This window comes from Ipomoea nil, unplaced genomic scaffold, assembly GCF_001879475.1.
Source record: "Ipomoea nil cultivar Tokyo-kokei standard unplaced genomic scaffold, Asagao_1.1 scaffold2279, whole genome shotgun sequence".
Lineage (NCBI taxonomy): Eukaryota > Viridiplantae > Streptophyta > Magnoliopsida > Solanales > Convolvulaceae > Ipomoea > Ipomoea nil.
The window spans coordinates 1,537,107-1,554,861 of NW_017618707.1; the positions used below are offsets into that span (position 1 = coordinate 1,537,107).

The 17,755-nt window shown below is 31.7% G+C and overlaps 1 protein-coding gene across 1 annotated transcript; it reads right to left on the reverse strand.

Annotated features, from left to right (window-relative positions):
* Window positions 1–4,720: 4,720 nt before the first annotated feature.
* On the reverse strand, window positions 4,721–6,146 carry LOC109150656. Its single transcript, XM_019298640.1, has one exon. It carries the CDS (start codon window positions 5,611–5,613, stop codon window positions 5,179–5,181), a length of 435 nt encoding a protein of 144 aa, XP_019154185.1. The 5' UTR covers window positions 5,614–6,146; the 3' UTR covers window positions 4,721–5,178.
* Between the last annotated feature and the right edge of the window lie 11,609 nt (window positions 6,147–17,755).

The window sequence follows — 17,755 nt, forward strand, 5'->3', positions numbered from 1 at the left end:
ATTTATGACTTGGAGAATGAAGTTAGAAATAGAATGGGTGCTGTAAGGTTTGTTAATTTATATTAATAGATTATTTTTATTTTTACTTTCTTAAATATTTATATGTAACTACATTATTATTAAAAGTACTATTTTACTACAAATTGTTTTAGGAAAAGAAGTGATGTACAGTACAAGAATTAGAAAGAGATGTGGTCGCTGATATCCAATCATCATTAAACGATCATAATGTTTTGGTTAAGTCATTTAGATGAAGTTAATTGCCAGGGATGCAATACAAGCCAATCCTAGAGTTGAAGTAAAGATGAAGTTAATTGGTAAGCAAAATAAGGATGCTAGAACATATAACTTACCGACAGTGTCAAAAGTTGCTGCTCTTATTGTTGGAGATCTGGATGTACATTTGGGTGAGCGAGACATATTGGTGGAGTAAAAAACTGGATTGTTTAAAAGGATTAGTGAGTTGAATCCAGCATATCTACCCCTACAATATCCTATTTTATTTCCTTAGGGTGAAGATGGATATAGGGAGGATATTGGTTTCAATGTTGGTAGAATTTTAGACAGTGCTGCAAGACATCGTATTTCACCTCGCGAATTTCTATCTTATCGTATGCATGAGCGATTTTCTGAGATCTCAACATTTCTATATGCTAGGAGATTATTCCAGCAGTTTTTAGTAGATGGGTACACCATGGTGCAGTCTGGACGATTGTTATATATATTCGTACCCATCAAAGATCATTACAATGTGGTGCATATGAAGGATTGTCTGATGCATTGACGCGAGGAGAAATTCAACCAAGTCGTCATGGCAAGCGAGTTATTCTTCCTTCCAGTTTCACGGGAAGTGCAAGGTACATGATTCAAAATTATCAAGATGCAATGGTGATTTGTGGTTGGATTGGTTAACCAAATATATTTATCACATTTACATGTAATATTGATTAGTGATATAACCTAATATATATTATTCACACGGAATTTACTTAATCTTGTATATGCACGTGGAATATCCATATAAATAAATTATATAATGAATTAAATTTCATTAATAATATTCTATATCATCAAATTAAACTGCAACGAAAGTCAGGTAAAAATATCACTGCATCTATATTCTAATTGATTAGTATAATTGACTGAGAATGAATCTAACATTACTAATTAACTGAAAATATAAAAGGAAATGAATATTAATAATTGACTGCAAATAAAAAATGATATATAATTAACTAAAAATGGTAAAATCATTGCATTTTAATTAAAAACAGGATGGAAATTAAAAATTGGAGGAAAATATTTCAATAATAATATTCTACATGGCAATGCATATTTTAAACAATAGTAAAGATAAATTAAAAATGAAACGGAAATATTTCAATAATAATATCAATATCATCAATTAAAAATGAAACAAAAATTAGGTAAAAATATTACTCCATTTGATATTCTAATTGACTAAAAATAAAAAGGAACAATTGGCAAAGCCAAACAGGACTCACTGACTGACTCAGGGATTAAAGTTTATATTTACAGAAACAAATTTTAAATAGTAAAGAAATCTAATTGTGATAGAGTAACTGCCTTCTTTGCCAAACCCCATTCAAAGCATCATAATATATATAGAAACATTCAAATCCGATCCTTAGAGTTTCAGAAAACCAGAACTCTTGGCTGATTCCTTAATAATCCTCCCAAAGAGACAGATCTCGAGAGAGAGAGAATGGAGTGTGACACCCCAATTGATGACGTCTACTGCGAAGCATGGGAGTCTCCATATCTGAGAACCCCAGAACTTGTTTCCCCATCATCGTCCCCAACTCAACACTTCTACATCCGAATCGTTCTTGAATTTCTTTACCCATCAGCACTCGCAGTAATGGAGGATGATGATGATGAGTGGAATGAGGGTTTTGACGAAAACTGGTTCGAGGGCGTCACGAAAACGGAGCACTTCTGGGCGGCGTGCAACCGCCTGGAGCCGGAAAAACTCTCCCACGACGACATCTCCGGCATGCTTTCCGACATGGGGGTTCCTGTGAGGAGCCAATTTTTCTTGCTGCAGAAAATCTCGGCCTGCGCCAATGAGGTCGCCGCTGCTGCCCACAACAAGGGCGAAAAGATTCTGCCTATCATCGTCTCCGCTAGCGTCTTGGTGGACCAATCTCACACTATCCCATGAACAAAATTAGGTTACGTTAATGTTCTGAATTTACGTGTTCTTGGTGGGTTCAAGATTTTCTTTCTTGATTTTCTTAATAATGCACTGCTGTTTTTGAATTTTTGGTGTTCGGAATTATCTGTGTAATTTTTTTTTAAACCTCTAAACGCTCTCCTGATGGACATCCATCAAGTCTTATTTTTAATGAAGGGATAATTATTTTAGGGGTTGGTTGGAAATTTGGAAAATGACTCTTGGGAAAGTTATTTTTCGGGCTTCTAGTGTTTGGGTACTAAAGGAAAAAGAAGTCAATATGAAATTAAAATTAAAAAAAATTGGCGCCTAGTGATTTTTTCAACCTTGACCACACCACCACCACCATCACTACCACCAACACCACCACTACTACCATCACCACATATTATTGTTGTTGTTGTTTGTTGTTGTTGTTATTATTATTATTATTGTTGTTATTATTATAACAAATAATATGTTCATTTTTAATGAAATGAACCAAACAAAAAAAATACAATTTTTTAACTTTTAGCCAAACAATTTTTGACATTCAACTAAACACCAAAAAATTAAAATATTTTTTAAAAAATAATTCATTTTCTGAAAATAAATTTTCAAGTTTCCAAACAAAAGAATACAATTTTTTAACTTTTAGCCAAACAAATTTCTATGTTTACATATGTTATCATTTAATGGTTTTTTTTTCATCTAATAAATCTAACATAAAGGAATAATTGTCAAATATGCCACTCAACTGTACACTAAATTATAATTTAGCCATCGAACTCAAAAAGAACACAATTGGACCCCTGAACAACACAAATTAATGCAAATCAACCCAAAATGACATGTTTACCTGGAAAGGCGATTATCGAATTTAAAAATATATTTTTTAATAATTTTTTTAAATAAAAAAATTAAAAAAAAATTCCTTCGCCTTCACTGGAGACGAAGGGGCGACTTCGTCTTGGGCCGTCTCCCGGACTATGGAAACGGCCTGAGAGTTGCATTCCACTTCGTCTCCGCGCGGAGACGAAGGGATGGCATCGTCTTGGGCCGTCTCCCCGACCATGGAGACGGCCTATGACGAAGCCACCTTCGTCTCCGCCAGAAACGAAGAAGTCTTTTCTTCGTCTCCGGCGGAGACAAAGGAGTTTTTTTTAAAAAATTATTTTAATTAAAATGATTTTACATAAATATTTATAAATTCAAGTACTGCCTTTTCAGGTAAACATGTCATTTTTGGATTGAATTACTTGAGTTTGCGTTGTTTAGGGACCCAATTACATTCTTTTTTAATTCAATGGTCCAATTGCAATTTAACTTACAGTTGAGTAACCTATTTGACCCTTATTTCCTAACATCAATTAACAAAATGGACCAAAATTATCACTTCAAAAATAACTAAGAGATAAAAAATAAGCACAACAATAACTAAAGTTGAGGTATAGCTCATTGACCAAATATACCATTTCCCTTATTAATAAGGGCTTAAAGTATAGAGCTTGTTTTCTCTTCTTGTTAGAGGCCCAATCACAAAGTTATGCATGAGCCCAAATGGAGAAATTCTTGACTCAGTTGACTGCACCTCCATACAGCATCTTGTCCAACCAAGCATTGACAGCAGCTCACATTACTCCATGAACAAAGAGGAGCTCACACACTCTTCAGAGGTGTTTGTTAAATAGCTATTAGTTAATTGAGTTAGTGAATTTGACTAGTTAATACTATTATAAAAAAGTGTTTAATAAATTAATTGTTAACTGATTACATGCAAAATTACTTTTTTAAAAAAACTCATCGAACAACTTACTTTGAGCAGTTTTTCGAATTTTAACATTTTAGTTACAAAAAAAATTAATTAATGAAACACTCATATTGAGTGTTTAGCCAAATCAAACAGTTAATAGTCATTAAATAAGTCAAAATTGACTGATAAACTAACTATGTTAGTAAACAGGACCTTTATCTTGTTTATTTTCTGTGCTAGTTCTCCCAATAACTGTAGAATTATAAGGTGAAAACTGAAAACTGAAAAGGCAATGCCACTATAAGACACAGTACTCCATGCTCAACCAAACAGTTTCAAGTACAGTTGCCAGTTTAAACATTGAAGCCTTCAACAAAGCTACTTTATCTTTGCATGAGCCTCTCAACCATTTCTTTCAAAGTGCTTCACCATCCTCCCCCACTAAGCATATATTCAGTTCCAAACTCCTTTGATTCACAAAAGCATCAGAATATATTCTCCTTTTCACTACAGAATCAGGTGCACCAACCAACAAAGGCAGCTTATCTTTTGCGAGATTGTAGTGACAGAAATAGGACACAAAAGATCCTATTGTGTATCGCACGTTTTAGGAACAATTCAAGAAAGAAATCAAGAATAACGTAACCTCATAAACAATCACAGGAATATCGATGTAGCCACTTTATTATTGAATTTAAGCAAGACAAGTAATGCCGACATCCTGAGCATATGCCTATGTTATATATAACTATCGATTAGAGACTTAAGGAACAAATGCAGAAAAAAGCGTATAACTTAATGTATCGGAAAAGGTACCGGGAACTTTTATTCTTTGATAAAATGTACAAGAAAGTCAATCAGGTGGTGAATGACAATACTTTACACTTCAAAACCAGAAAACAAGTCAAGCATATATGTTTCGTTTGTTCAGGAATGTAATTAAAATTTAAAAGTTGTTTCTAAAAGACCTTGAAAGAAGGCTTTCCATGGCTGAATCATATCTGAAATTCCTGAATATGCTCAAAAGAAGACAGATAAATCTGGGGTTTAACCTGTTCTCCGAACCCTCCATGTAACTAAAACTTTTAAGGCTGAGAAGATACACAAAAGGATCCAAATCAAGCAATCATATCATCAGATTCACCAGCAATTTCATTACATGTAGCACAGTTAGCACTGGCGATTTCATCGAGCAATGCAGATTGAGCAAAATCCGAGATATCCAATTGCGATTGATTCTCAGCCCGGGCTAATCATACTTCTCTCTCCAAGAGAACACGAGGAAGAAAACCCAGGATAGCCCCAAGGCGAGATCCCCAACTACGAGCCTGAGCCAATCACGGCCAAGATCCTCGAGCCTCCTCTCGAAGTAAATCCTCCAAACCGCCATAGCTACATGGAGAAGCACACACCCCCTAGCAAAGAAGCCATGGAAGTCCCTGTCCTTCACAAATGCAACCATGAACAAGAAAAATCCAATGGCAAACAGGAGTAATCCCGAGAACGAATCCGAGGTTTGGATTATGAGCTGATCATGAGATGTTGATCCCAACAGCTTGCTGGCACGCTCTCTGCCATGGCTAAACACAAGCAAATCATTGCTGTAGAACATCATCAAAGCTCCACAGCTTAAGGCCACCAAAGAATGCAGCATACAGAGAAGGAAAAACCCAGATGAACTCATGGATGTCTCCTTTAATTTACCCCAACAAAGCTTCAATTTTTATCCGTGAAAAGTATAACCCTTTCAAATCCAATGCTTCCTTGAAAACCCCCAAATCAGTAATTGAACTAAAAACTAACCACGCCTTCAATCTCAACTTCCAAAACACATTTCATAGAAAACCAAGAACGCACGAACCAAACCCTAAAATTATCTTTCAAACAAGATATTTACCTGCAATTAAGCCGATGCCATAAGTACAGTACCTGAAGAGAAAGAGCAAAACTCTGGGAAACGACAGAGAATCAACATGATAGTCCCTCTCAGCCACAAGGATGTGAACTTAAAAGCTCACAATTTAACTCCCAAGAACGATCTGGAAAGTGGAAACACAGCACAAAGAGGGTGCAAAGAGAGGCCAAAGAAATGCCTTTCTTTTCGTGACTAACTCAAGATCCAAAACCCCAAATCTGTGCAAGTGAATTGGCGAAGAATCTGATGAGAGGAGTTCATAGAAAGAGGGTTGTTTGCAATTAGCAAATTGGGAGAGTAAAAACAGTAGTGTGGTGTTCGTTGTTCTTTTCTTGGGAGTTTCAAGATGTGTTGGTGAAGGTGGGGTCCATCTTACCGTTTCAGATTTAACGTTTTCGGACAAAGCCAAAGGGGAAGTGTGGATTAACATAAAACTTTATTACATATTTTTTGTCCTTGCGCCAATCAAAATATCACCATTTTTTAATTTTACCAACTCGCTTTCACAAATCATATAAAGAGATAAATCATTAAAAAAATAAAAATATATATACTTTTATCAGAACTTACCACATTAAAGAATAAATTTGAGGGAATAAAATTTGAGAGTACACGTATTAGAACTCTAAATCATATTATATCATACAAAAGAAATTAAATCTTATTAAAAAATCTTTGTTGATATCTGCTCGACTACCACATTACGTATTGCATATTTAAATAGGTAATTCTAAGTTTACGAATACAAGATAATATAGTCAAGATTAATTATGGAGTAAAGAGTAACAAGAATTCATATATAGATTATTTAAGAATGAGAATGAAAACATGATAGTAGATGTACAAACATACCTGCAGAATTCCTAGTTAATGTTGTGCTTAAGTCTCAACACAGAATTCCCCGTTGATGTTGTGTTGCAAAATAAATTAGGTTTGTACTTCTAATCGGTGGGCAATGGCTTAATATATAGAGTAATGGTGTAGTAATAATTCTATAAGGATTTGTGGGTTAGAGTTCTATTAAGACTTTAATATTAGAGTTATACTAATTGTGTAGTTATAATTCTATATTATACTTTAATATTAGAATTAGACTAATGGTGTGGTTATAATTCTATATTAGACTTTAAAGTACGAATTAGACTAATGGTGTAGTTTTACACGCGCATTGCACGAATGAGTTAATGTCCAATGTTTATAATTAAATAAATATTTGAAAGTATATCAATGCAAGATTATTTATGAGAAATTCATACATAAGTAATTTAATGTCGAATTTGTTTATTTAAATATGTAACTCGTATACAATGTAATTGTTATTAAACTTTTTTTAAATAGTAACCGAGTGTTTTTATTGCAAAGGGTTCTAACATATTTAATGAATGCACATATATACAAGATCAATGAATGAATCAACGGTACCAGTTCTTTAGGTGTTTTGCTCAGTGTTCATTTAGTTCAACCATTATTATTGAATAAATTATTATGGATAAAGAAATTCATAATTTAAAGAATTTAGATGTAGTAAAATTTTAAAAATTTTAATTATAATGTAACCCAAAGATATTAGAGCATTGCCGATTGATAAATATGATGTAACCCAAAAATCAAAATGCTAAAGAAAATATTTGGTTATTCAACCTATATATATATATATATATATATATATATATATATATATATATATATATATATATATATATATATATATATATATATATATATATATATATATATATTAAAGTTTATTGTAGAGTCATTTTGACTCCATGAATAACAAGAGCCAGTTTCGCTAGCTCACTGTTTGCACATCCACGGATGAGCAAACTTAATTTTTAAATTGGAGCCTCAAGACTCTCATGCCACTTTTTTCATCGATGTGGAAAAAATGACAAAGCTAAGGGGAGTTGAACGTTCGGCTCCTCATATGTTTTTTTTTTTTTAAAAAAATTTGTATTTGTTTTATTAAATTATTATTATTATTATTATTATTATTATTATTATTATTATTATTATAGGTATACACTTAGGTCATTTTACATGCTAATTAATTTATTGATAATGAATAAATTTTTTTTTTTGAATAAAGATATTGTAGGGACATTGTAGCGAATATAATCAATTGATGAATTTGAATGTAAAGAATTTTTATATTAGAGAAAAATATATTTTTAAAAAATATTGGAGAAAAATAAAGACAATATAACTAATGAAATTATTTCTCTTATTTAATTTATTGATAATGATTTTTTTTTTTGAATAAAGACATTGTAGACACATAATTCTAAATTAAAGAAATGCATATGTATTATTTTGTATTGTAACTACTAAATATTATTTTAATTTAACAAGAGTAAAATAGAGTACTAATTATGTCAACTTTGATTGGGATGAGAGTTTGAACCAGACCTTTCTTATTGAAATCAATGAGTAAGTTAACGGTGAACTAACAGAAATTAACGAAGAAGATAATATTTAACGAAAAAGTTAACGGATAATTATATAATTAAGGATAAATTAGAAAATCTCAAGAAAAAATTAAAATCGGATCAATCTGAGTCATATTAAAAAATTTAACCATTATCTATTCTACCTATTATATAGCTAACTCTCTTTGACTTTTATTAGTATATATAGTATAGACTTAGATTATAAACCTAACTTTCTTGGGCTCTTATTAGTATATATAGTATAAAAAATAAAAATAAGCGCCGGGTGCATACAACAGTACAGAGTACTTCAGATGTTAAGGTTTTATTTTGATTTTTAAATTTTAAAGCTATAAATAATAGAGTTAATACCCAAAATAGTCCTTCGACTATGTCGTAATTACCAATTTGGTCCTCGACTATCATTCTTACCCAATTAAGTGCTCAACTATACAATTTTTACCCAATTTAGTCCTTTGTCAATTTGACTGTTTGTTGACTGTCAAAAGTGGAAATAAAGTTGTAATTTTACAAGTTTTCTCCTTCCTCCTCATTTAGCAGCGCCAAACCATGTAGCAATAAGCTCCGGTTGGGTTCTAAACCTGTCAGTATCGAAGTAGTGGTTATGCATCGGATAGCCCATGAATTTGATTTCCAACGATTTTTTGACGATCGAAATCTGATCGGAGTGTATTGCTGCATGGTTTGGCGCTGCTAAATGGAGAGGAAGGAGAAATCTTGTAAAATTATAATTTTATCCCGACTTTTGACAGTCAACAAACAGTCAAATTAATACAAAGGACTAAATTGGGTAAGAATTGTATAGTTGAGGACTAAATTGGGTAAGAATTGTATAGTTGAGGACTTAATTGAGTAAAAGTTACATAGTTGAGGACTTAATTGAGTAAGAATGGTAGTTGAGGACCAAATTGGTAATTATGGCATAGTCGAAGGACCATTTTGGGTATTAACTCTAAATAATATATAAAGTTATTTTATACTCCGTATATAAAAGTATCCGGAGATTCGGAGTATCAGTATTTATCATTGCACACATGTCTTTCGACTGTATAGAGATGTTTCAATTATTTTAGAGCATTGAAGTGGGGACGTTATGCCATGGAATGGTGAACACGGTTCCAATGGTGTTAGTACACCGTTATTATTATTATTATTATTTTATTAATTAATTGCGTGACTTTTCTTCTTTATTTTCACATTTTGCGGTTTCACTTTAATTTGAGGTGAACAAAGATTTCGGACATTCATAAATTATGAATTCATGCCTGCACATTCACTTTGGAACCATGCCTACACATTTCCGTCCGAAATCACGGACATTCATAAATTATGAATCCATGCCTGCACATTCACTTTGGAACCATGCCTACACATTCACTTTGCATGAGATTATGAATTTTCTGTTATAAGATTATGAATTTTCTGTTATAAGATTATGAATTTTCTGTTATGAGATTATGAATTTTCAGTTATGAGATTATGAATTTTCTGTTATGCGATTATGAATTTTCTGTTATGAGATTATGAATTTTCATTACATTCATAATTTCGGACATTCATAAATTATGAATTCATGCCTGCACATTCACTTTGGAACCATGCCTACATATTCCCGTCCGAAATCACGGACATTCATAAATTATGAATCAATGCCTGCACATTCACTTTGGAACCATGCCTACACATTCACTTTGGAACCATGAGATTATGAATTTTCTGTTATAAGATTATGAATTTTCTGTTATGAGATTATGAATTTTCAGTTGTGAGATTATGAATTTTCTGTTATTCGATTATGAATTTTCATAAAATTCATAATCTCATAACAGAAAATTCATAATTTGATCAAACGCGCGCCGTTAACTCCACATTCGCGAATTTTTTTTTTTTTTTTGCCTAAAAACGACGTCGTTTTGCCTTGTGTTCACCATTCTCGGTGAACACGATTCCATGGCATAATTTGCGATTGAAGTGAGGTTTAACGTATATAGGAATAATTAGTTTTTTTTATGCGTGATGGGTAAAACATATATACAGTATTTATATTTTTAAAAAATAACTAACAAATTTTATTTTTGATTTATTTATTATATTAATTCAATATATAATGTTTACAAATATTATTATCGTTAAAGAATATAAAAATATATATAATGGATACATGTGCATGATAACAATAATGAAAAAGATAGCGGAAAATATAACGATAGAGATATTTTTGTCTAAAAAATTATATGATATAATTCTAAAAATACGATATACAAAATGATTAACACTAAAAACATAGACATAAATTAAAGATATAACTTTGATTGAGACTTATTATGTTTTTAGATAGGTATTATAATTAATCTTATGTTTGCTCATTATTAACGTATTGCACATCAATTAATTTATAATGGAGCCATAATAAGTATTTAACAACAAATAGTACATAAAATGTAAATTTTATTTACCAAAAAATAAAATACAAGTTTTTACTCATATCAATTTAATTTGCTCAAGTCTTTATTTAGTGATAAGTAACTTTTGCCCATGTAAGACGGAATTATTTCAACTAAAGATGTTGGTCTGAGGACAAAACACAATTAACTAACTCAAAATAAATTTATAAGTCTTTTTTTTTTTTTTAACTAGCAACTATAAGAATCGGGATTCAAATCTTATCAAGAATTAAAAAATATACTGATATTAAAATATTTGGGTCCTACAATTAAAACTTAAAATAGTTAAATAATTATGATGATAATGATGTTGTGGAGAAATTTGTGTGATTCTTAAATCTGATGATGATGATGTAAAGAAATTTATGTGATTCTTAAATTGCAAGTCAAATCCACCTCAAGATTGCCGACGCGTTTAATTCATTTTTTGTTTTCTTTTTCATAATTTTATCTTTTCTTTTCCACTAAAAAAAAAAAAAAAAAGTAACAGTGTTTATCCACAACTATTATTTTTATACGGAGTATTATTTTATAAGTTAGAAAATATGAAATTACTGTAGATTCAATAATTGTTTCTTTTTAGTTTTTAATTTTGACTCTTAGTCAATCTAGGAAGATGATCAAATTCTTAATAAGATGATAATAATAATAATAAAATATACACAAATCGGCCTTTCAGTTCTTGGGGCTTTTCATAGCTTGGGGAGTTCTAAATCGGCCTTTTTCTAAGTGTGAAATTTTCAAGAATCAAAAGCAATAGTGATGGTACAAAACTAAATGAGTAAGAAGATAAAAGCATGGAGAATGTAGGTGGCAGTTATTTCTCCCCACAAACCATAACCTTTCTGGGCAAGAGTGAAGATGAATAATTTGTGTTACTCCAAAATCTCTCCCTAGAATCCAATTATATTTAATTTGTGGTAGCTAGCTTATCAGGAGGAATCAATTGTATAACCAAAGAGGAGAAATTAAATCAATTTTGTGGTAGCTCCCTCAGGGCGACCTGTCGTGGGCTGTGTCGGCACAGCCTGTTTTGCAGCAACAATGACCATATGGCGGCTCATGGGCCGTGTGTTTTCCACATATTTTTTAATAAAGAGAATTATGATAAGATCAAACCTATCATGAAGAACAAACTATTGTTATGCCGTGGTAAGGTGGACACGATTTCAATGTGACGCTGCTTAATAATTTTGGAGTAACAGTGTTGTTAATGGCACCGTTTTGATGTCAAAGGTTTGACTTCCAATCTCCTCAGCAAAAAATCAAAAAGTTGAAACCATATGATTATTATAAGTTTATAACACGTCTCTCCTCTTTTTCTTTAACTACCTTAGCGACAATGATTGTTTGAAGCATTTACGTTGGTAAGTTTTAATAATCTTTATTGTGTCAATGGAAGATATAAAATTTAAGGAAATATACTTTATAAGTTATTGGAAGTGAAATGTTATAAACTTTATTTTAATTTAATGGACATCTAGTAATGAATTTGTAATAGTGACTTAATGAACATGTAGTTAGAGCATCACCACTTGTGATTTTTTTGTAGTTAATGTCAGAAAAACAAGCCAACTAAGCAGAGAGAGAAGCAAGAGAGAGAGGCAAGATGTTAATCGGTAAGGGTTGGGGATAATGGCAGAGAAGTGGGACCCACCAAAGAAATGGAGCATTGTGACAATCTCGCATGGCTGTCACAATGGCGTCCAGTGGGCGCGTCAGTGCGCCTGACACTATTATTATTATTATTATTATTATTATTATTTTTCAAAATCAATTTTACTTTTTTTTTTCTCCCTTCCCATATTGTTTTTTTCTAATCACACTTACAAAAACTCCTCAAAAATCACAAAATATCCCCGACTATTATGGATGCTCTTATGATTTAATATATTTGTATTGAAAACATATCAATTTGGGTGTCATCTAAAACATAAAGAGAAAAATAAATTTAACTTAAAAAAAAAAAGTATTTAAGGAGAGAAGTATTAATTTATTAATTTAAAGTTAAATAATTGTCAAAATATCTCAACCAAACGGAATGGGTTTACAAACTCTTTTATTCTTCCCAAACAAACTCTTCTATTATAAATATAATAGAGTTGATAAACTCATTATTTAATATAATATATTTATATTCATTTAACTTTATATATTTTAACATAATTTATTTGCAGGAAATTAACAAAAACAAAAATAAAATTGAGTAAAATTCAAACAATACTACTAAAGAATTACAATGTAGTATCTGTTCATAACTACTTTTTCAACCTACTGAAGCACAAAAAACCAACAATTCCTCCACTGAGGCTCAAACTCGCAACCTCCCATATGAGAGTCTAACCCAGGTGCCATATGAGCACAAAGTGCTTAGCCACACACACTTTTAATATCATAGAACATTATGTATGGACAATGTAAATCAAAAATTAAATACTAAACTTAAACCGTAAATACTCAATCTTAAATAGTAAAAAGTGAACATCTAAATCAAAATAAAAAGTGAAATACTAAACCAAACCATTAAATAAAATAAATCTAAACAATAAATTGTAAAATGTGAACCATAAATGTAGTGCACTTTTAAATTGATCGTAATGCACAATATAGTGTTGCAAAGTGTAACATATGAAAAGTGCATTTTTAAAGTTGGAGAAAATCACCAAAATACTACTACTGTCCTTTTCCTCCTTACTCTAAAAAAAAAGGTTAAATCTTCTTTTCCTAAAATGTTGAATCTCCAACCTCAAGGGGCCCTACAACCCGACCTAATAGAGCATTTGGAAAGATGTAAATTTTGGTGACTCAATAATTTATAAAACTGTTAAATCTAGCTAGATGAATGATTGAGATTGATTAATAATTTTCTCTTTACATGCAAATCAAATTTCAACTAGAAACGAGATCGGAAAGGCTTGGCTTAAGCCTAATCTCGCATGCGGCCATGGCTGAAGGCTAACAGTCAATTGCGGGATTAAATTCTTCAGTTACGGATTTAATTTTCAATTTTGAATTTAAATATTGGGTAATGGCTTGCTGTTTCAGATGTTACAAAGCCAAGTTTAAATGGCCTTGTTTAATGCTATTAAGGTCCTACATCCCTATATAAGAAGGGGTAGATGGCAGCAGATTTTCGAAGCACATAGTGAACAAGAACACAACAAGAGAGATACACACTTGCATGTTTTTCAGCTCCAAAAACTATGCTTCTACTCCTTTCTTTAGTTCTTAGCCTAACTGTGTTCAAGGCTGTTGCTCTAGTTCGCCGGGTTCGCTCGTTTGGGTGCTCAAACGTCGAACCGTAACACGTTTTATCCTGGGAAACCTAGGCCACAACGCTCTTAGCACTTTTTGGAGGTGGCAAATAAGGTTTTAAGGAAAGAGTGATCTCTTGACTTGCGCTAAAAATCCTATACCCATATACGAGCCATCTTTTCATTCTTTCGGTTTTGGATTATGTTTCTAAGCAAAAATTCTCTCTCTATTTGTTTTGTCGTTGGATTGGACTTATAATCTGAGGATTATTAGTTCTAATTTTTGGTTTATATATATTGGTATATCTTTTTCGTAGATATATATGTATATATAACCTTTGGGTCCGTTTTATATATATTGGTGTGTATATATATATTTCGGATATATATCCAATAATATTTTATATATTTTCGTGTGTATATATATAAATATTATTTTGAAATATTAAATCGACTTTTGGTTCATTATTACCAACAACAGTTGTAATATATATATATATATATATATATATATATATATATATATATATATATATATATATATATATATATATAAATTAGGTTCTGGTGTGGTTAGGGTGCCCAAGTGCGGTTGTGCGGTTTAATCTGAGCCATTCATCTCGCTTAAATCAACGTCCAGGATTACCAAAATTAAAAAAAAAAAATGCGGTGGTAATTTAGTAATTTTTGCATCTAGGTCAAAATTAAGGTGAGCGGATCTGTGATTAATGTGCGTGAGTTTTGTACATAAGATGCGTGAGGTTTGTGCTTAATGTGCGTGGGGTTGTGCTTAACGTGAGTAATTGTTAAAACTTAAATTATGTGAGTTAATACTTAAAGTGTGTGGGTTTTGTGCTTAATGTGCATGAGGTTGTGCTTAATGTGCGTGGTTTTATACTTAATGTGCGTGAGTTTGTGCTTAATGTCAGTAGCTGTTGAAACTTAAAGTCTGCGAGTTAATATTTAAAGTGCGTGGATTTGTGCTTAATGTGCGTGAGGTTGTGCTTAATGTGTGTGGGTTTTGTACTTATTGTGCGTAAGTTTGTGCTTAAGATCTAACACTTAAGGTGCGTGTTTCTATCATTTAAGATGCGTCATTTTTAGCTTATGCTTCTTTCTTCCAGACACGCGTTTTTTTTAAATTTTCATTGATTTGAGCCGTTGATCTAAATTTGATCAACGCTCAGATCTATCCGCACAACCGCACAGGAATATATATATATAGGGAAGAGATTAGGTGCATTTGTGGCTTCCCGTGCGATTGTGTGGTGGATTAATGTGCGTGAGGTTTATACTTAAAGTGCGTGAGTGTTGTGCTTAATGTGCCTGAGATTTGTACTTAATGTGCGTAATGTTAATATGCGTGAGTTTTGTACTTAATGTGCCTGAGTATTGTGCTTAATATGCGTGAGATTTGTGCTTAATGTGCGTGAGTAGTTCAGAATTACGAGCTCAGAAGGAAGCAGAACAGAACACTCACGCACATTAACGTCCAAGCTTCTTGTTACTTCTTCCTTCAATTTGGCCATGGATTCTGAATTATCAACTACCTTCAATGCAGTTGAATGTTTATATATATGACGCACGCACAACAAAATTTGCACACAAGCTAAGTGTGTATTTCTGTTGTATTATTCCCATAATTTTTAACCACCATAGCCCGCCTCCGCATCATCATCATCAGGGAGGGGGCAATGGCTACTGGGGATGGGGAAGAAGCTGACATCCATATTTTCTGCTACATTTTACACATTCATGCACACTAAGTACAAATCTCAGGCACATTAAGCACAACACTCACGCACATTGAGTACAAATCTCACGCACATTAATCAACCGCACATCCGCACAGGAACCTTTCACAATATAAATATATATATATATATATATATATATATATATATATATATATATATATATATATATATATATATATATATATATATATATATATAGTCAAATTTAAAAAGCTGAAGTCATTTGAAGTCCATATGTTTGAGGAGATAGTGTAAAAATCAGAAATTTGTAAGCATTATGCAGGGAGGGATCCAATTCAAAGACAATAATTTTTGCATGTAGGGGGCCGGTTGGGGAGAAGGAAAAGCTATGAGGATTGAGGCTTGAGGTGGTGTTAGGGTAGACGGAGACATGGGCGGCGGGCGGCCAAGCCCAATAAGCCAGCCCGAGTCAAATAGGGCCTACTCACTCGCCACTTTGTCTGAGAAAAACAAGGCAAGCTTATAAATTTCATGCATCCATCATTATATCATTCACTGTTCATTTTTAAATGGATATGGACACCTCTGGTCCCTTGACCATGACCTATCTTATGTTCTTCATAACTAACAACATCAACCCCCCCAAGAAGAAAAAATTTAATTTTGAGTTATTATGGTAAAATACTCTATAAGAGTTTTTAGGGTGGTTTTTATTTTTATTTTTAATAAAGCAATAATAGCTAAACAAAATTAAACACAATTAAAAATCGAATCATGCTAAAGTCTCATTTTTTGTTCTAAATAATATCTGTTAAATACTTTCTGGTAGATGTTAGAGAGTAACTCTTTCATGAATTGAAATTGTAATTCTTTTTCTTTCTAGTTTTCTAATTGTAACCAAATGTCCCGTTAGTCTGTGAATGAAGAAAATTGTAATTCTTTTTCTTTCTAATTTTCTGACCTAATACATAGACGGCTAAAAATAAAAAAGAAAAATAGAAATTAAATCTTTATTGATCAAATGTTGTAAGGAAAATTGGCACTTATTAGCATTTTAGAGAATTCTTCCTTTTTTTTTTTTTTTTTTTTTTTTTTTTGGACATGACTTTTTGATAGGTTTCAACTAATCCATAATTAAATAATTATCAACTCTGTTTGGCTAGTTCTTATTTCACTTGAATTACATAGATATTAATAATTAATGTGAATGCCATTACAAAAAGCTCAGCTTACCCCATTATTATTACATCTAATTAGTTGAGTGATCACTAATTAAGTGTAATATAAGCACTTGAATGTTCTCTCAATTCTGTCATGTGAAGGTTAATCAAAGAGTTTAATTGGGTGGGGCATGCGATGATAAAAGCCACTTTATAGAGTTATAGGAATATAGGGTGGTCCAAGTTGATTTTTCATGTAATAAATCCTTCTTCAATGTCAAGTTATTTAGTTGTGCAAAAAGTGATTGAGTAGATGAAGTATGATTCTCGTATTTAAATGTTATAAGTTCAATTAGTTTTACATAATTAATTGATTAAAAGACTACATATCGTGACTTTATTTTGTAGAAAATAAAATTAATTATACACATATTCATGAGTACTCACATGTTTTTAAATCTAAAATGATATATGACAACAAAATGATATTTTTCATACTAAAATTATTACTCTGATCTGTATAGAATTATCGCTCTTTGATGTGACAATTAGATTCATAATCATATATTCATTAGCTTTTTGCCAAGCACCTTATGCTCAAATAAATCGTATTAAAGAGTAAATAGTGAATAGTGTTAAAAGATTGTATTAACCACAGTCTTCTTTACAAAGCATATTTTCCAAATCAAGTAAATAATTTTTGTCATCAAAGTTTCGCTATGTTTCAATTTGGTCATCAATATTTCCCAACCTGAAAAAACAATAATTAAAGTTTTGATTTTTTTAAAACAAGTTTTGGCTTTATTAATTCTCTATGCATACGAATTTTGGTCATGTCTGCTGAGTTATTGAGTTACCGTGATTTACATCCTTTCAATGCTCTGT